Raw genomic sequence first — 18,803 nt, 5'->3', positions numbered from 1 at the left:
GGAAAATGTAGTTGTGTTTGACCGCCTCAGGGCGTGGCGTGGTGGGTTTAGCTAGGAAGGAAATCTAAGCACGAACAGACTATGGATACTTCTTCCTCCGTGATCGGGAAACCGAGGGGTTTCCGTTTTAGCCTTGCAACTTCTTCGACGTCTTAGGCGAATCGGAAACCAACCAAACGACCCAGGTACTCTGTTGTATGCACTCTGTGAAGCTCGTCGATCTACAGGAGAGCTCCTGGTAGTGACGTAGCTCGGCTCGGTCTTCGTATCTATTATATCGGTAGTGAGCGGCTGCGAGGAATGTAGGTAAATAATTTTTGGTCCCAGCGACCAACATTCCAGGAAACGAACCCGTTGCCACAACTAGGAGCTATTTGTTGTATTGCTGGATACGTTTTTTGTTTTTGTTTTTGAATTGAGGATCATTATTGTCACTTACCTAATACGATCGCTAACGACTACTAAAGACCGGGGGACTCACCAGTGCAAAGCGTCACTAGGGAGGGGGCTCTCTGGAGCAGAGTCTGGTGCGAGGTCAGGTGGATCGTACTCGCCACCCACGAGGTCGGCAGATATAGGACAGGGGCCCTGCACCTCCTGTTGTGCGGCCGTCGGCCGCTGTCCCATGGAGACTTGACTTGAGCGTTGATCGCGTTCGTCCGGCGCGTGCTGAAGGATGCGTGAGCCTAGGCTTTAACAACATCGGATGACGGCAGCATCCCGAAGGACACCGCCCAAATGCCTCCGTGAAGGCGTGGCTTGAGTGCTTGAACCGCGGTCGCCTGCCGCGAGCTTGAAAGAGTGGTCGAAGACTGGGCCTCCCACCACCGTGACAACGACCCATAGAGTCGCCGCCCTCTTAGAGCGCCATCGCCGTCGTCGTGCGCGAGCTGCTCCTGTGCCGACTCCCGTCGTCGGCCATGGTCACGCGCAAGCCGTCGCTGCAGCCGCCATGCTCCTTCCTGGGCTCCCTAGGGAGGATTCCCCCCAGGAAGGCCAAGGGCCCGGAGATCCTTGGAGGCGACCCTTGGCAGACACTTGCTCGCGACCCGTCAAATTCTGGAATGTTTGCTGGATACGGTGCAACCCCCCCCCCCCCGGATTAAGCTAGCGATAGAGTCGTTGCTGAGAATGAAGACTCCATCATGCAGACCAACTAGGGTTGCTATTATTTATCGATTCTATGACCTGGAAGGGTTAAACTGAGACTCTGATTTTGCTTCTCTCCACTTAACTACAAAACATAATCATGATCATGGTCATTGATGAATGTATTGGAGGGCGGGGACGTCGGTCTGTAGTCAGGGATATTAAAAGAACGATTTTTTTGAAGTGAAAATTTTCTTTTTTCTTGGCCATTAAAAGAAGAAATCTTCTTTATTTTCTTTTATTATGTGCCATGAACAGTATAAATCTACCAGATGGTGGTGGTGAAGGTCCTCGAATGACCTGTTAAACGTAAGGACTTTGCGTTAGCTTTTCGAGGCAGTCTTATGACGCGGTGGTGAAGCTAGTTTTACCGAGTTACAGCTTGACAAACTTAAAACGAGTAATATTTGTAACCCCAGAATAAAAGGAAAAAATGGCTGTGGTGCAACTTCTTCTTTTAATATAAAAGAACATTAAAGAAAACTCAATAAAAGAACTCTTAACATCCCTGTCTGTAGTGGAGGCTCTACGTTATCATGAGAAGCCTTTGGGCTTTCATTGATTACAAGAAAGATCTAAAGGTTGAGCTCAGTCCGGTAGGTACTGCAGGCTGTTATGAGCCCCTAAATTTCAGATTATTTGGTGCGACAACATTGCTGACTCACTCGAAAACCGCGGATCCTAATGTTTTTGTCACCACGGCTGCTAGGTTAGATAATATTGCAGCTAGGAGGGTGTATACGGCGCGCATCTTGGCGACTAGAAATCGTGGCTCACAGATAATTGCCGAGTGCAAAAACAATTAATATAGAATACGAAAGAAACCATGGTTTTACAAGGGTGCGTTGCGTTAGGCTGGGAGGACTGCTTTAAATTCCAAAAAGTCTGCTCGGTCGTATCTAACGTTAGCTCGATTTTACCAACTCGAGTACAACTATATCTTTCATACTGGAACACTTTGAAGAAACTAATAGATGTCTTCTTTGGCTACGAAGTAGCCAAGTCTTGTGCTAATACTTCGCCTACTGAGTGGTCGAGTGTTTTGGCGCCGTGTTTTGGCGCCAGTACAAAGCTAAGCCAAATCCAAAACAACAACCATCAATACATGCAATAGCAGTACCAAACAGTGGTTACGTACTATGTTCACATGCAAGTAGCAAATGAGGGGCATAGCCCCGCATTTGCAGCGCCTACCATCATTTTTCTTAGGGAAATTTCAGGAAGGTGACTCAATAATAAAATTTGTGCAAAAGGTGATAGAAGGATTTGTGTCGAGAGCACATATTTCAGGTTCAGCAGCATTTGCTAGGGCATTGGGCCACGACATTGTTGCCTCCAGCGGCGACATGGGAAGTAAGGCATCCAAGCCGTCGGTGATGCTTTATGCAGTGTGGGCAGTGTCGCTTAAGCGATACAGAAGGCGACCGTACTCCACCACAACAACTATCAGCAGAGGGCGATGCCTACACCGGCACCGCCTTCGCGTTGACACAATTGGTGCATTCAGCGATGTGCATGGCATTCAGGTGCTGGCCGCTATCGGTGGCCAAATGCGCTTGGCACAAAGCCTTGTATCACCTTTTGCACAAAATTTCATTTTGAGTCATATTCCGGAATTTTCCTTTTTTTATATGGAGCCAACTATCTACTGCCGGCGAAGCTGCCTACCGGACAGATTGGTTTGTAGGCCAAGAGCTAAGAACGTAAGCGTTTGCAGCGCCATTTTTTATATGGAGCCTATGAAGTACACCTTTTCAACTTCAAAATGGCAAAAAGAAAATTCAATCCGTCAAAATGTAAAATCAAAACGACAATACTTTGTAAACCGATACCTAGACCTGTTTGTAATAGTGGGATATATAGAAATACAGAGTGTCGAATATCTATTGGCTGACAGTGAGCTGTATCAGCCAATTGTGCTCGTATAAGATTGTAAGACGGTCCTGTCTCTATTCGTGACAGTTTGAACTTACGTTTTGTCATTTTGAACTAGCAATTTGCCATTTTGAAGCTGAAAAGGTGTAATGCCAGCGAGGCTGCCCGAGATCCAGGCGGACAGGTTTAATTTGTAGGCCAAGAGCTCAGCTGCGTGGACGTAAGACATCCTCAGTTATCCGCCAGTAACTAGGAACTATGGAATACAGTGTAGTTGTAGGCTGATTGGTCATCCTGCATTCTCTTGTCGCTAACGCTGTCCTCATTTCATTGTCAATTGACTTTGTATGGTAGCGGTCGGGATGTCAATATGGCTATATTTGTGTAGGTATGGCGTACGATTGTGTGAGTATGGTGTGGCGAGATGTTGTTTAAATGTTGCCTGAGGTACAAGCAACTTTTTTCGACGAATTAATCTGTGTGAGGCTGTCCATACAGCTCTTCTAGCTGCCCCCCAGGATAATACATACTAGTAGAGCTTATAATGGTCCAGGTTTATCGTCTATGAAGCTGATAGCTCTCCTTCTCACTTGCTAGACAAAAGAGGCGGCGGATAGTTAACCTTTGGGATTGCGCTCACGCGCCTTGATAGCCATACTACTACTGTGGTAAGACCCTTGCTGCTCGCGTGAAATGCTATCCCAGCCTAAGCGTAGCCCTAGTTCGCAGTAGGGTGAAAGATCTCATGCGCGAAGAGACCTCGAAAGAGGACTCGAGACGCGCTACTGTTATGTTTTCCGATGGAAGGATAAAGCCACGTTGAAGAAGGACGAGGTGACCGTGGACGGCGAGCCGCACGCGGACACCAAGGCGCACGTGGACACCAAGATGCACACGCACACCAAGCCGCGCGCGGTCACCAGTAGGTTTAGTATGCCATTCAAGCGGGCGGTTTTCTTGGACCGGGCAACCGGTACATGTTTTGTCCCCAGCCGAACGTGGCAGTAGTGTAGTTTGACTGGGACAGTCAAGAGTTTGCACCGTCGGGCGCAGGCCGCCGTCTGGGGCTCTGTTTCTACTGCAAGCGGAAAGGGCACAGCATCAACCGCTGTCCGGTCCGCCAGCGACGTCGTGGTGAGGCGAAGTCTGCTCGCAATGAGGTGTATGCAGCCGTAGTCCGGGTGGAAAACGATCTGCTGCATTCCGAAGAACCTGTTGTTGTAGCCAGCCGTGACGTGACTGAAGTCGAGCATCCGGCGTGTTATCCGGTCGACATTAGTACGGTGGGAGTCCATGCTGCGACTTCCGGCCAGTCATCGGCTAGCTTGATCATTCAAAACACCACCGTGGATGGGCACGCGGTTCGCCTACTAATCGACTCGGGCGCAACGCACAACATCCTCAAGCCCGGTGTGGTGGCAGGCAATAAGACTCCGAGAACCGTTCAAGTGAAAGGATTTGACGGTCAGCTGTCCCCGCCCACGGCAACAGCTGATGTTTCGGCAACGGTCGAGTTTGATTTCCGTCTGTTCGTTACATGGAGTGGCCAATCAGCCACGACTATGACGGGATTTTGGGCCAGGAATGGCTACGCAAGTCCAACCAGGTGATTGATTGGCAGCAACGGTCGATTACTGCGGTTCGGGACGAATTACAGCCAATTATCACAGAGGAGTTTCGACAGCGACTAGTCGCCGGTCACTATGTGGAGATTTTTTATGCTTCGCATTACGTCAAACTGCCAGCGCCCAGTGGATGAACGCGTACAGCCATTGCTAGCGCGTTTTGCGGACGTCTTTCCCGAACGGCTTCCGAACGAGCTGCCCCCGAATCGCGATATCGAGCATGAGATCACGCTCAAGCCGGGCGCGCGTGGGCCCCGTATCGACTGTCGCCCGTTGAGCAACAAGCACTCCAAGCGTTTGTGAACTCCATGCTGGAGCGGAACTGGGTGCGAGTGAGTAACTCTCCGTGGGTCTCAAACATTTTCGCTGTACCGAAGAAAGACCCCACGCCAAGGAAGGCTCCGACGCGGGCTAAGTGGATTCGCAGTGGAGATCCAGAAGCGCCGGTGCGCTGGGTGATCGACTATCGACATGACAACACGCAGACAGAAGTGCCAAAGATCCCTCTTCCGCGGATTGACGATTTATTCGACAAAATGGAGGGTGCACGCGTCCTCACAACAATTGATTTAGCGTTTGATTATCACCAGCTGCGCATGGGCCCGTCCTCTCGCCATTTGACAGCTTTCCAGACTTTGCAGGACGAGTATGAATGGTTGGTTGCTCCTATGGGACTAGCGGGGATGCCGGGCACTTGGACCCGGCTGATGGCATCGAGTTTTGGTGGCGCTAAATTCGGATCATTTGTGGTGGTGTATTTAAATGATATCGGCATCTTCAGTGCAACCGCCGAGCTCCACTTGCAACACCTGGAAGCTGTCCTGACAGAGCTCCGCTCAAACCGACTCTACGCCCGACTGGAGAAGTGTGTTTTCCTGCAGACCGAAGTAGCCTTCTTAGGCCATGTGATCAGTTCGCACGGACTTCACGTGGACCCGCGTAAGGTGGAAGCTGTAACGGCGTGGCCGGTCCCTACCAATCGAAGAGAATTACAGCGATTTTTGGGTCTTGTGGGCTATTACCGAAGGTTCATTGCGGATTTTGCCACACTGCTCGCGCCCCTCAGTGATCTCTTGAAGGACCAGGTGACATGGCGATGGGAGCAGTCGCAAGAGCACTCGTTCTACGTCGTCAAAGCTGCACTGACTCAAGCGCCCGTCCTGCAGCTACCCAACTTTGCTCTCCCGTTCATTGTCACCACGGATGCTTCTGGTGTTGGCGTTGGTGGCGTGCTCTCCCAGATGAAGAATGGACATGACTTGCCAGTGGCCTTCTTTTCCAAGAAGTTGATCCCCACCGAGCGGCGTTGGTCGGCAGTGGAACAGGAGATGCTCGCTATCAAGCTGTGTTTTGAGGTCTGGAGGGTGTACTTAATCAATGCTCCGTTTCGTCTGTTCATGGACAACATTGCGTGCCGGTACATTTTGGCCCCATCGCGCAAAAAGTTGTCGACCAAGTTGTTGCGGTGGTTGGGGTACCTTTCGGAGTTCCGGTTCGAAGTCCTACACCGCGCAGGTGCAGCAAACGTCGTCGCTGACGCTTTGTCCCGGACAGCAGAACGCCACGACACGTCGATGGTAACCCGAGATCTTGCGGTGATGTGTGGGGATTACACCTTTGCGGCAGCTACCAGACAGCACTCTAGAAACACCAACGTCAGCCCGACACCAAGATCTAACACGTCGTCAATTCTTTTCGCCCTGCTGCATACTCAAGCGATCCGACTCTCAAAGCCGACTAGAAACGTTTGTCCCAAGGTCAGACCGTGGCGAGATTTGAACTGAACACGGCCGGGTTGATGCAGTTTAAGACGCGCGATAGAGTGAAGCCAGTCTGCCTGCCGAGAGTGAAGGCCGTACTACTGAAGGTGTATCACGATTTCCATGATGCTGCGGTTGCTGCACACCCAGGTGTACTTCGCACTTGTATCGCTATCCGACAATGGTACTTCTGGGTTCATCAGTATGTGAATATGTGACGACGTGTGAGATGTGTCTTTGCAATAAGACCGGGAGACGTCGCCAAGGCTTACTTCGCCCGATATCAGCTCCTCGAGTGGCATGGCCCATGCCGCATGGGAAGTCATCACGACGGATTTCTTAACGCAACTACCAGCCTCCAACGGGTGTGATGCCATCCAAATCGTGGTGTGCAAGCTTACCAAGCGTCCGTGCTACATACCCACGACTAAGACAGCCGACGCAGCTACGGTGGCAGAACTTATGTTTCGTCACTGCTTCCGCCAGTATGGATTCCCGCGTGTGATCATGTCGGGCAGGGACCCCAAGTTTACATCGGAGTTCTGGACGGCGTTGATGGAGTTGACCGGTATCAAGGTCTCCATGACCGTCGCTTACCGCGCGCAGGCGGACGGGCAAAGTGAGCGGCAGATTCGGACGCTAGAAGACAGTCTACGGTGTGTCACCAGTCACTATGGCGCAGACTGGTTCTTTAAGTTGCCATTGGTGGAGTTTGCCCACGCAACCTTGGTGTCGGCCAGTTCCGGATACTCGCATTTCCAGCTCGACACGGGCAGCTTCCTCGCCAGCCACCTGTCCCGTCGGCAGCACCGACGTCTGCGGGGAGTATCTTTTGGTCGGAGTGGCATCGCATCATTTAACATATGCGAGAGAACTTGCGTCCCAGGAGCGGCAAAAGAAATATTATGATCAAGGCAGGAAGGAAGTGGAGTACAAGGTTGACGAGTGGGTATTTCTCGATGCATCGCACTTGACAAAGCACCACGTAGTAGAAGGAGACGTGGAGAACAAGCTGCTGCCCCGGTACATCGGACCATTTCGGATTTGCCGTAGGCTTTCGGCCACTACGTTCGAGCTGCAGCTACCGGCGTCAATGTCTCAGCTTCATTTCGTATTCAACGTCGAGCGGTTCAAGAAATCACCAGGAACGCCTACTCATTTGATCGGTCGCAAGATTTATCAAGCCGCAGATTTCCTCTTCGACGAGGCTGGTCAGCGAGTCCACATTGTGAACAAACTGGTGAAGCAACGTAAGCACCATGGCCGTCGAGAGTTTCTGGTCGATTGGCTTGACGAGCCAGCTTCGCAACAGTCCTGGGAACCGGAAAGCAATATACTGGCGCACTGGAATGGCCTACTTGCGGACCTGCAGCGGAGGCCAACAGCACAGACAAACCCAGTCGCTCGTAGGGACCGCCAACGCCAAGCCCCAACACGCAGCTCACGCTACAACCTTCGTTCGACCTCATCGGGTCAAGCTTCTGGGGTGGAGAATGTAATGTAGCTGCCGTGTCAACGACTGTCATCGCCTGCAAGGCAAATCGATGGCCTCCTTCGGAGACTCACCGTCCGTCACGAGTCGACGAGTGCCCCGTAAGCTTGCTGCCAGCAAGTCAAGCTTCGCCACGCCGCTGTGCATCACGAGACATTGGCAGAGAGCTCAGTATCGACGAATTGCAGCCCATCCTGACCGTGCTACCCCCCTCCCCCACGAGGTCTCTGCTACGAGGGTGCCAGTGGAAGTAGATGTCCCGTGTATTAAGCTCACTCTGCAATTTACCTGCTAAACAACAAGCCTCCTCAGCACCGTTCGTTCTCTTCGCTCCGTTCTCTTCGCTCCGTCCTCTTTGCTCCGTCCGTAACTCCCCGCTTTCCGTCATCCGTGCTCCGCTGTCTGTGTGCTATTCTACAGTGGGAAGTAGGTGTCTTGTGGGGGCTCTACGGGCTGACGTCTGGCCGGCAGAGGTCACTGTGAAGCGCGCACTTGATCACCAGCGTGGCACAGCCCACGCTGACTCGTTTGAGGTGGTGGGGGCTGGAAGCGAGATCCGTCCACTCTCGCACCCCGTTGACGCGTTGCTCGGCGCCAGGGGTCGTCATTCCGCGAGCTATCTTGACTTGAGGAGCTGGTGCGCGGTGGCGTCCGTCCGCGCGCTCGGTGACTAATTGCTCGGCGCCTCAGGTCGTCGGCCTGCGAGATATAGTGACGTGGGTGGGATAACACGCGAGGTGGCATCTCGTCCTCGCGCCCCACACCCACCGATCCGGTGACCTGCCATATCAGTGTTAAGCCTGCAAATACATGTAGACAATGACTTCCAGGCGGGCCCACGGCGGCCTGATATCTAACGAGAAACGGCGCGGCAATCTACATGTAGACTGCCGTGGGCCCCCACAGCCCCACCTTCCGGCTGACGACGAAGTCGCCGCAATAAATCACCGCTCGCAGCGATGCAGACACCAGCTTGGTCCGAGGCGTCACCCTCAAGCTGCCCGACCAGGCATGCAAGCACGCTGGCCAGGTGCACGCCGTCCATTAGAGCTCCGGTCGCAAGGAACGACTGGCTCCCCCAGGGAGCCGTCGTCGCTGATTGGTCCTCCAGGCGACTTGAGCTCCACGACGCAGATTGACGAGTGAGTATAGAGTAAGCACCTGTGTAAGTTTACTCATTGGGCAAGTTCCACACTACAGCGTTACGCTGGGCGCCGTGTTCTCCTTGTTACTTGCTCAAAGAATGTAAGATATTCTGCATCGACAACTGCATCTACCTTAGTCCCTCTTCTATACGGCGTTTGTTGCTCGCATGGCTGTAGGATCCGCCCGAGGATGCATCGTAGTCTACTTCGCTTGACAAGTGAGTACGGCATTTCCGCCAATGTCTAGATTAGTAATTTACGAAACTCGTCGCAGCCTTCAGGGTGGTGACAAACTCAAAACGGGCAGGCATCCAAACGTGCCATTTTGGACCGGTTTGCCGCAAAAGGCTTAAAAATCGACTTTCCTTTGAGCATACTAAAGCACGTTGGGAGGTCAGCAGTCGTTCTGGATTATTGAAGGCGAGCCCCATCAAGCTCACGGAGGGAGTGCGAGTTGGGGCTACCCCCGAATAATTCGCTGAGGTGATCGGGAACGAGCTGCTGGCCCAACTGTCCGAGCACACGCATAACGTTAGTAGCACGAGATAGCAGTGAGAACTAGAGAGAGCATGTAGTGCATGGATAACGTGCCCGTTGCGGTACAGCTAGCAGTTGACGCCCCCCATGCTCGAACTGATGATCTTGCGCTACTTGGCCCCGGGTGTGGACGAGCAGCCGGTGTTGGTTGTTGCCGAGCGTGGTAGGAAGCTGGGTCCTTGCAGGCGTAACCGTGGAGCAACTCAGCAGCGTGGGCGTGTTGTTGTCCGATGGTGGGTTGCCGAGAACGACGGTGCCGCCGAGCAGCAGACCAACAGCCGAAAAGGTTGGGTCAATGCGTTGCTGTAGAGAGAGAAGGCCCCAGGTACTTGACCTGGTGGCGTATATTTAGGCCCTTATTTCGGAGCCTGCTGGAAGCTGGCACTTTGACGTCTAAGTGAGTTACCCTAAACTATTCCTAGTTGATCGGTTTCCATTCCTGAGGTCGTGGTGAGGCAATGCGTTGCTGTAGTACCGCGGGTGGAGACGCGAGCTGCCCCCAGTATAGGAGGTAGGAATAGTGAGCGGGGCCGCCCGCTGTGTCGAAGAGTCGGGTGCGTGCCGCCGGGCGTGCGGTCGAGCGTGCCGTGGTGGCGTGTCGGGGCTGCTGGGGCCCAGGTGTCTGTTGACACGTTGCGTGAGTCCACCGGGGAGTCGGGCCCTCTTCGTCCGCAGGTAGATCGGATCGCACCGCTCTAGCGCATGGCGAACCTTGAGCACTGCCGAAATGGGTACGCTCGTAAGCCTGGGCCTGCTCAATAGCTTGCGACAGAGTCGAACAGCGACGATAGCTGACTTCCTTCCGAGTCTCCGCCTTAAGACCATCGCAGAAACGATCGATTTGGTCCAGCTGGCTCATGTCACGCACCCTAGCGATAAGACGCCGAAACCGAGCCACGTAGTCATCAATCGTGCCCGTTTGACGACACTGATTCAGTAAGAAACCTCTTCCAAACACGAAACGTTCCCTGATTTGCTTTCAAGATGGTGGGTTTTGGAGGGGGCTGCTGCATTCGAATAGGGCTGGAATACAGATCTGTGCATGTAGACGGAAAGTGCAGAAGTGCATGTAGGGAAGGGATAGCACATTGATACAGTAGGATTTGTGGGAAATGCATCACCTCGACGCCTGGTAGTTGTAGATTCGCAGTCGAGCTGAACTGTACCACACAGTCAAGTTGTTAATGAGTACTTTAAGTATTGACGAGAACGGCTACTAGCAGAGTAGTATGAATTTCTTACAGTGAAATAAACCATACTGAAACCAAGTACAAAGTTTGGTTATCGAATAAGTGCTCTGTAGTTCAGCCTGGCACTACGCTATGAATAGCTACAACTGCGGTGTCTAGCTGCCGTCACTCTCATTCTCACAGTTAACGCATCTGGAAGAGCAACCGCCATCATGCGGCGCGCTGCGCGAGGGCTAGACACGCCTGCGGGGACAATGGGTCAAGAACAAGCAACTGAGAAATACTTTGCAGAGTTTCTCGAGTCGGCTGCGCTAACTCCGACAACGCTAGATACGATGCACTGCTCAAGTGACCAAGGGACCTAGCCTGCCTACCCAGAATTTTTATTCCTTGCTAACAGCGTTCGCTATTTTTCTCCAAACTAAAAAGAGCAACAGAGCACGTTCGGGAGATGGATTGTTGGCTAAATCTACGGCGCTAGGCTACTTTTCTCAGACTCTCAATATGCTACGAGAACGGTACCCAAGTTCCCTGTCGGATTCGCAGCGCATTGCTAAGATCAGAGACAAGATGGCAAGCAACATTGAAGAGCGCAACTTACGAACCAAGTCGTCGCTTTTGTGATCTTCGGTAAATCCACATGATCACTCGGAAAGTGGACCTCGCCCCACTTGTCAAACTCCGTGTCCGTACCGAAAAAGTTTTTCAGCACGGTGTGCGGTTCACTTGGCTCCGAGAAAAGCTCTTGGAACCGCTTGAGGCACGCCCACTCAAACACGGTCGCGTACGCTAGTGTGACATCGTCGATGAGAGGGTCAATGGTTCTGATGCACAGGCGCAGCGGCTGAACGATGCTGACGATCGCAGTCAGAATTCTTGGAAGCGCGTAGATCCGGGCTTTTTTTACCGTGCCTGCCCACCGTAAGTGACAGCGTTCCATGATGATGGCAAACGAAATCTTTTTCTGCGGGGACTTCGGAAGGTGCGGCCATTTAGAGTCGTCGCTCAAGTCGATCACTTTGTTTTCAAGAAGTTGTGGTTTCAGGCCGTCCAGAGTCTTTTGCCAATAGCGCAGCTCGCGGAAAATCTTTACCCACTCCTTTTGACCTTCTTCTGAGTCAAAACGGTTCACGCTAGCAGCGCGAAAAGCCTTGTACGACTCGTGAAGGATGAACATCTGGATCATTGTGCGTGGATGGCCACAGGTTTTCTCGTACATCTTCGTAGCAGCTTTGGCTACATCCTTCTTCGATTGCAGCCCCCATCGTTGCTGTAGAGTCATAGTGCTCGAATCGTCGACCCACGTGTGCCGGATAATCTGCTCGATTTTCTTGGGACGAATCAGCTGCAAGTTCAGGCGAATGAACCTTTGCTTACTGGAGCTGTGAGGCCTGTCGTCTTTCCGCTCCCCCACATTCCGCAGGAATGGCGCATAGCCGACCAACAAGAAGTAGACGTGACGCGTGCTCATCCAGGTGCTCAACACGGACGAGCAGAAGTCCAAAAACAAGTTTCGCGAAGCCTCTTCCTCCGCCATATCAGCACACCCCGATCGAATATTTTCAAACCCTCGACCAATCTCGTCCAAAACGATGAACACAGGTCCAAGATCTCTAACCAAACAATGAACAAACGTCCGAGCGTCGACCGACTCTGGCGCGCAAAGGTAATTAGGCAGCTCGGCTCCGTCGGGCAGCTCCAACTCGTCAATCACAGCCCTTGCTAGCACTGCGTTAATGACTCGATACAAAGCTTTCTCCAACGTTTTAGCATCGCCATCCCAAGCATTGACGAAAACAGCGTAGTCGATGTCCACCACGATCGTTCTGCAAGCCCCCAATGACCTTTTAAAGGTTTGAAGAGCGAGCACTCCCTCGGGCCACTGCTCGCGACAGCATCGAATGTATTGCCTCGCAAATTCGCTTTTCCCGATCCCGAGCTCGTTATCCGCAAGAGCTATGGGCCACGCGTCTGCTCGGCGGTTGAAGTTGGCGCCGATGTACACCGACTTGTGAACTTCACAGAGCTGTTTCACAGCCTGCTTCCGGTCGACAAAATACAGCGTCTCATTCTGCAATGACACCAGAGTCTCGTACACAGGTTTCCATTGCGGCTTTGGGGCAGCTTGCGGCTGCGCTAGACTTGACTGGGGCTGCTGCACCGATGGGATCTTCACCACCACGTGCACAGGGCCCTTCCCTGCTACAAGGTCCTCATCTGATACTTCGACCCGCGTGCTCTCCTCCGATAAGCTGCACGCGCGGAGTGTCGCGTTCCCGACGTTCGGCTCTTTCATGCCACTGATATCGCGCACATCGCCCATCACGTCGTCTGCCGTCAGCCACACGCCTTCCCTTGTCTTGGCCAGGAAGATCTGCAGGTCCGCAGCGCTACATTGGATTGCAAGCGGGTCGTTGTCCTTGATCGCTTTCTTCAGGATAGCCACATGCATCCGCTCGTCGATGAGGATAGTGTATACCACACCTTCTACGAGCCCGAGCCCGTCTACATCAAAAGTGGGCTCCCCCTAAAACGAGAGCCAAAAGTCGCACAAAATAGGCTCCCTCATGGTAAGTACGAGATCAAGGAGCCCTGGTTCGGGCTCCCCATTGGCTCCCCTCCAGGGCTCCCCAAATTTAGCTTCAAATCTATGAAGGGCTCTTCATAGTAATATCTGATTGGCCACTTTTACCTAGACTTAAGGCGAGCAACTTCGCGTGATCGATGCGCCACGCTAGAAGATCGAGCTCAAAGATCGCCACACTAGAAGATCTCGCGCCGCTCATATGTGTACAGCCGCTCCGTGGCCACCCCAGCGTCGCCGATAGTCCTTCCTTCCCCTCAAGGAGAAGCCCTCTTTCCTATGCCTTTTCAGGTTAGAACCTGGAGATACTTCAATGACGGCCAATCATCAGCGAGATATTTAACACAGGTGAGGGGGGGCCCTTAACGAGAGCTCACAGTTCTGGAGGGCTCCTTTCACTTAACCTATTGAACTCAAGAGCCCAGGAGCCCGAGCTCGCGACTTTTTGGGTTCACCCAAGAGCCCAGGAGCCCGGCTCTCCCCAGGGCTCGTAGAAGGTGTGGTGTATACATCCCAAGCTCCGATGATCCAGTAAGTGAGGAGCATCTTTCCTTGACTTGGCAGATTCTCAACTGACGGGGAGGATTCTCTATCGTACTTAAGCGAAAGTGGCTACACCAAAGTCAAATCTAAAAAAGACAATACATTTGAAGCGATCTAATTGGTCGAGAAGACCAACTCCAACATAAGTTATCACTGATACTTAATGAGTAACTTTTACTGATGCGTTATTTCGCAGTTTCTAGCAATGCTGACTTCACACAATACCCACCTCGTTGTGCCCCGCCGGTGGTTAGGAAGTCGTCGACAAGCGCAAGGACAGGAAGAAGAGATCTCGGAAGGAAGGAAAGAAACCAGAAGGCTATTTCCTGTTCGCAAGTTCAGAGAGCCAGGTTCTTTTTGCCTGGTACGCTCTCTATAGGCAGCAACTTAGAACTAAAGGGACAATAGACCATCTTCTTCTTCTTCTTGAGAAGCTGTTGCAGCAGTAGGCATCCTCGAGAAGCGGTTCACAGAAACTGCTATCAGTAGCGGTCAAAAGCGAGCCCGCTATTGTGAGCAGCCGCAGTGACGTGCTGCTTAGAACGCTCGTGCTACTCTCCGAGAACAGCAGCACGGCTGCATGTTTGACGTTTACCAGGCTTCAGGTGAGAAGCCTTGGCACATGCTTGATGTTGATGCTGAAGTAAACTACGAAGACATCCAGGAGAGCGAAGAGCGTAGATAAACCTTCCGGCAGCTAATTCAAACTCAGTTGTGGATTTACACTCAAGTGCTCAAGACATTCAACAGCCACGTGACAGCTATATGGATCAACAAATCAGCTGGGTGCATTCCTCATCACGATGGCTATTCGAGATGGAGGCGCTTGCAGACAAACATGCGTCGAAGTAGTATCTAAGCTCGCTTGAATTCATCCATTCGTGCAAGCTGACCCTCGTCATATTCGACCGTCAGCGTATTAGCCATCACAACTGTATTTCGTAAGTAGTATTCGTCTGAAGGCAGGTACTATTATATAATAATACATGTTGCCTAGCATCTGGGGCATGGCAAAGGCCAAAGCTCTTGAGTCGTGTGTGCTAAAGTCTATTCACAAAAATTAGCAGCCTGTACTGCGCGGACACCGCTAAAGGTCACCTAGAGCCTCTGGAGGTCCAACTTATAGTGGGCCTCCAGAGGCTCTGTTGCAAGAGTGAGTTGCCTAAGATCCGACAGGATGGCGTCGGTAGTTGCATCCGGGTCTTCAAAGACCATCAGGTGCGACGTGTTGGACAGCGGAGGGTGGCTGGTGTACACGTCCGGGTGCTTAGCAACAAAGTCGTCGAACACGCTGCGGTCAAAGAGCTTGGTGCGGTCTCCACTGTGGAAACTGACCGGGCAACGAGGTGCAGCGAGCTCGCTCTCAGTCAAACACAACCGAGAACCAGCGTACACTGACGCTTCGATGAGCGGGTTACACGCCAGCACCGCAGCCTGTTGCTTCTCGTCGTACACCACCGCACCCTTGATCCAACCTGCTAAAGTCTCGCGGTCCCACGTCGAAAAGTTCTTCCAGTTCTCAAAGTGAGACACAGCAGCCTCCATCGAAGGCCTACAACACAAGTCCTGGGTCAGATATCTCCTCCAACACGGCTCCTTCAATATTAAACGTACCATTTACTCTCACGCGCCAGCGTCAGCGACACCAAGAAGTCGGCATTCCCATCGTACGAAGCGTCGACCTCTCCGTAAATGGGTTCAAAGAGGATCAGGCCGTCGAAGGTGCCGGGGTGTTTGGCTTCCGTGGCCCAGAGCGCCGCCGCTCCCATGGAGTGGCCAATGCCAATCAGCGGGCCTTGTTGATCCCCTTCCGACTGCAGCTTTAGCACCTGCTCCCACGCGGCGGCGGCGCTGATCTCCGGCCAGTCGTTCATCGGGTGCTTCACCCGGGGCGACTTGGGGTTGTTGTTCTTGTGATACAGTCGACCGGGCACCAAGTCATCCCGGTTGACCCCATGGTACGGCTGGTCGTACGTCACATAGCGCTCCACCGCGCCCTGCAGCTGCGGCGAGAGCTTCAGGCGGCGGATAACCGGGTCCCACACCTGCTGGCAGAAGCCCGTGGCATGCGCGAACAGCAGCGTCGCCCCCGGTTTGGCCATGGCTCGGCGAGTTCCCGACTGAGACCGACAGTGAATGACTGAGGTTGACACACAATCGCTGTTTACGAACCAATTAGCAGCGAGAGAGCAAGATGGCTACACTAGAGCCGGGCGGGGGCAGTGTTGAAGCCGCCCAAGGCCTTGAGGTCCGATACGATGGCGTCGGCGCAGGCTTCGGGGTCTTCCAGCACCATCAAGTGCGACCTGCCGGCCATAGGAGCGTGCACTTTAAAGATCTCGGGACGACGAGCTGCGATGGCTTGGAACACTTCCTGGCGGAAGAGTCTCGTGGTGCTGCCGCTGTGGAACGTTGTCGGACACTTGGTTCTGGCCTGTTCCTCAGATGAAAGCCACAGCCGACCGCCGCAGTATATTGAAGCTTCGATAGTCGGGTGACACGCCAGCACTACAGCCTCGTCCTCGTGCTCGTCCGGGACGACGGCTCCTGCCAACCAGCTCGCGAGACTCTCGCGGTCCCAGGACGAGAAGCTCTTCCAGTTCTTGAAGAAGCTGCTGGCGGCGTCTCTCGAGGGCCTGCAGACAGCAAACAGTCGGTCAGTATAACGTCAAGCAGCAGACTCAAGGCAGTGGCCGAACCATTTCCACTCGCGCTTCAACGTCACGTCGGCCATGAAGTTGTACGGGCGGTCGGGGCCGCCTCTGCGCATTGGCGGCCCGTAGATGGGCTCGAACAGCACGAGCGCCTTGAACGTGCCGGGGTTGGCCACCTCCGCCTTCCAGAGCGCCGCCGCGCCCATGGAGTGGCCGACGCCAACGACCGGTCGACCAGCAGCAGCCAGCGCCTGAGCCTCTTGCAGCAGCGCCTCGGACGCCATCGCTATGACATTGTTGGCCGGGTGCGTCACGTGGGGTCCGTTCTCGTCGACTTGGGCGGCGACGCTATTGTCGCGCTTGGAGCCGTGGAACGGGAGATCCACGCTCACGAAGCTAACGTCAGACAACAGCGCGGACTGCTGCAGGCGGCGGATGATCGGCGCCCAGATCTCCTTGCAGAAGCCCGCGCCATGGGCGAACAGCACAACCGGAGGCAGCTTCGGCATCGGCTTGGGGGGGGGGGGCGACAAATGATACCAGCGGACTGTTTACGACACTGTTGAACCCCCAGGGAGTCCTATCGGCACTCACAAGCCAAACTATCCCGGCATTGGCATCCGTGGGCCACATGGGGATTCGCAAGAATTGACGTCATGGGGGACTCACGCCATCTCTCGGTGACATTGGGATGGAAGACCCCGGTCCATTGATGGGGTCGATGGTAAGCTGGAGCAGCAGTCTGGAATTCCCCTCCCTTCACACAGCTACCAAGAGCATGGCGACGCCGTCAACTATCACCCCGATCCTGCTTTTCGTGCATGGGACCAACTTCTGCAAGGAGATCTGAAGGCCGATCCAGCGCCACCTCAAGGAGATGCCGCTCTTGCATCGCCTGCCCGATACGGAGTTTGTGGCCATTGATCTGCCGTATCACGGATCCAAGAGCGTGTGTGCGGTTGTCGATGAAGCTGCGTGCACGGTGGAGCACCCGGCGAGCAAGTTCGTGACGCTGAACACTGAGACCCTCCGCCGAGAAGTCCTCCGACTTCGGAGTGAGTTTGGAGAGTGCCCCATTGTCGGCGTCGAACACTCGGCGGGGGCGACGGCGCTCTGGAATGTCGAAGTGAAGCGCCCCGGCACTTTTGCTGGCCTGGTGCTCTTCGAGCCGGTCGTGGAGGAGCCTGGCACTCGTGACGCCAAGACCCAGAAGTACATCTTCAACTTTGCCATGAAGCGACAGCACCGGTGGGAGACTCGTGAAGCCGCCGTCGAGTACTTCACGAGGTCGAAAGGTCTTGCAACTTTGGATCGCGAAAGCCTCGCGTGCTGGCTTGAGGGAGCCATTGTCCCCGAGAAGGACGGGTCGGAAACTGTCGTGTTGGCGTGTCACCCGACTATCGAGGCAGCGGCTTACTGCAGAGAGCGTTTGTGGCCATCCGACCAAGAAATGGCGCGAGTTGCTTGCCCGGTCTCCTTCCACAGTAGCGACGACACGTGGCTGTTTGACTTCAAGCACTACGCGAGCGTCGAGGAGCGCTGGCCGCGGATCTACAAGAACCATCCGCCCATGAAGAACACGACGCACAACCTCATTATGGAGAAGCCGATGGCCTGCGCTGCCGCGATTCACGCCGACCTCAAGGAGATCGCTTGCTTCAATGCATCCTTTGCGGAGTTGTAGGATTAACGTAAGATCGATGGAGGACCGATCGGTACCCAGGGGATCCTTGTATGTATATATATATATGTTCATGTAAAGAAAAACAAAAATGTTCAGCTGCAGAGTTGAAGACAGTTCCTAAGTTGTAAATTTACACGTAAACTTATACAACGTCTACAAACCGAGGGTCGCTCTGTTCACGATCGAATCGACCTCCTTCCGTGGTCGACAAGATGCAGCCCCACTTCGTTCTCTGGGCCATCCTGGTCGTGTTCGCGGGGACGATTGTTGCGTCTCCGCTCTCCTATGTAGCCCTCTACGACGACGCTGCTTGCTCCTCGACCCCTTCGAAGTTTACTTTCACTGCAGATCCAACTTGTGTGTCTCAAGCGACTCCAACGTGCTCTGCAGTCGCTGCGTCATCCATCTACAGCGCACAAGCCTGTACGACGACATCGGACTACAAGGGCGTACTTCAAACTGCATTCCCATCGTCACTTTATCTTGTTGTCGAGACATTCAGCGATGCTAGGGGAGAATGCAGCGTCCTCAACCAAGTGGAGGCCTACATCGCTGACGGTCTTTG

General features: G+C 53.6%; 8 protein-coding genes across 8 annotated transcripts; 3 read left to right on the top strand and 5 right to left on the bottom strand.

The window, feature by feature from the left end:
• Positions 1-402: 402 nt before the first annotated feature.
• Positions 403-989, bottom strand: PHYSODRAFT_285131 (hypothetical protein). The gene is made up of 3 exons (XM_009522912.1): positions 937-989; positions 639-686; positions 403-618 (listed from the first exon to the last, which is right to left on the bottom strand). Exons 1-3 carry the CDS (start codon positions 952-954, stop codon positions 478-480), a joined length of 207 nt encoding a protein of 68 aa, XP_009521207.1. The 5' UTR covers positions 955-989; the 3' UTR covers positions 403-477.
• A 5,057-nt stretch (positions 990-6,046) lies between these two features.
• PHYSODRAFT_486483 (hypothetical protein) lies at positions 6,047-6,433 on the top strand (the record flags this gene model as incomplete). Its single annotated transcript, XM_009522911.1, has 1 exon — positions 6,047-6,433. The coding sequence occupies one exon, from the start codon at positions 6,047-6,049 to the stop codon at positions 6,431-6,433; it is 387 nt and encodes a 128-aa protein (XP_009521206.1).
• Positions 6,434-7,502: 1,069 nt separating this feature from the next.
• Positions 7,503-7,913, top strand: PHYSODRAFT_297387 (hypothetical protein; the record flags this gene model as incomplete). The annotated part of the gene is made up of 1 exon (XM_009522910.1): positions 7,503-7,913. One exon carries the CDS (start codon positions 7,503-7,505, stop codon positions 7,911-7,913), a length of 411 nt encoding a protein of 136 aa, XP_009521205.1.
• Positions 7,914-10,289: 2,376 nt separating this feature from the next.
• Positions 10,290-10,511, bottom strand: PHYSODRAFT_416307 (hypothetical protein; the record flags this gene model as incomplete). Its single annotated transcript, XM_009522909.1, has 1 exon — positions 10,290-10,511. A coding segment is annotated over one exon (222 nt), but the record flags the coding sequence as incomplete, so codon positions are not given.
• Positions 10,512-11,332: 821 nt separating this feature from the next.
• On the bottom strand, positions 11,333-13,264 carry PHYSODRAFT_481682 (hypothetical protein; the record flags this gene model as incomplete). The annotated part of the gene is made up of 1 exon (XM_009522908.1): positions 11,333-13,264. A coding segment is annotated over one exon (1,932 nt), but the record flags the coding sequence as incomplete, so codon positions are not given.
• Positions 13,265-14,998: 1,734 nt separating this feature from the next.
• Positions 14,999-16,002, bottom strand: PHYSODRAFT_326872 (hypothetical protein; the record flags this gene model as incomplete). The annotated part of the gene is made up of 2 exons (XM_009522907.1): positions 14,999-15,452; positions 15,515-16,002. 2 exons carry the CDS (start codon positions 16,000-16,002, stop codon positions 14,999-15,001), a joined length of 942 nt encoding a protein of 313 aa, XP_009521202.1.
• A 101-nt stretch (positions 16,003-16,103) lies between these two features.
• Positions 16,104-17,063, bottom strand: PHYSODRAFT_486368 (hypothetical protein; the record flags this gene model as incomplete). Its single annotated transcript, XM_009522906.1, has 2 exons — positions 16,104-16,491; positions 16,600-17,063. The coding sequence occupies 2 exons, from the start codon at positions 17,061-17,063 to the stop codon at positions 16,104-16,106; spliced, it is 852 nt and encodes a 283-aa protein (XP_009521201.1).
• A 368-nt stretch (positions 17,064-17,431) lies between these two features.
• PHYSODRAFT_312153 (hypothetical protein) lies at positions 17,432-18,238 on the top strand (the record flags this gene model as incomplete). The annotated part of the gene is made up of 1 exon (XM_009522905.1): positions 17,432-18,238. One exon carries the CDS (start codon positions 17,432-17,434, stop codon positions 18,236-18,238), a length of 807 nt encoding a protein of 268 aa, XP_009521200.1.
• Between the last annotated feature and the right edge of the window lie 565 nt (positions 18,239-18,803).

This window comes from Phytophthora sojae, assembly GCF_000149755.1.
Source record: "Phytophthora sojae unplaced genomic scaffold PHYSOscaffold_2, whole genome shotgun sequence".
NCBI classification, from domain to species: domain Eukaryota; phylum Oomycota; class Peronosporomycetes; order Peronosporales; family Peronosporaceae; genus Phytophthora; species Phytophthora sojae.
Note: the sequence above shows the minus strand (reverse complement) of the source record. Positions and strands in the feature narration are given on the sequence as shown.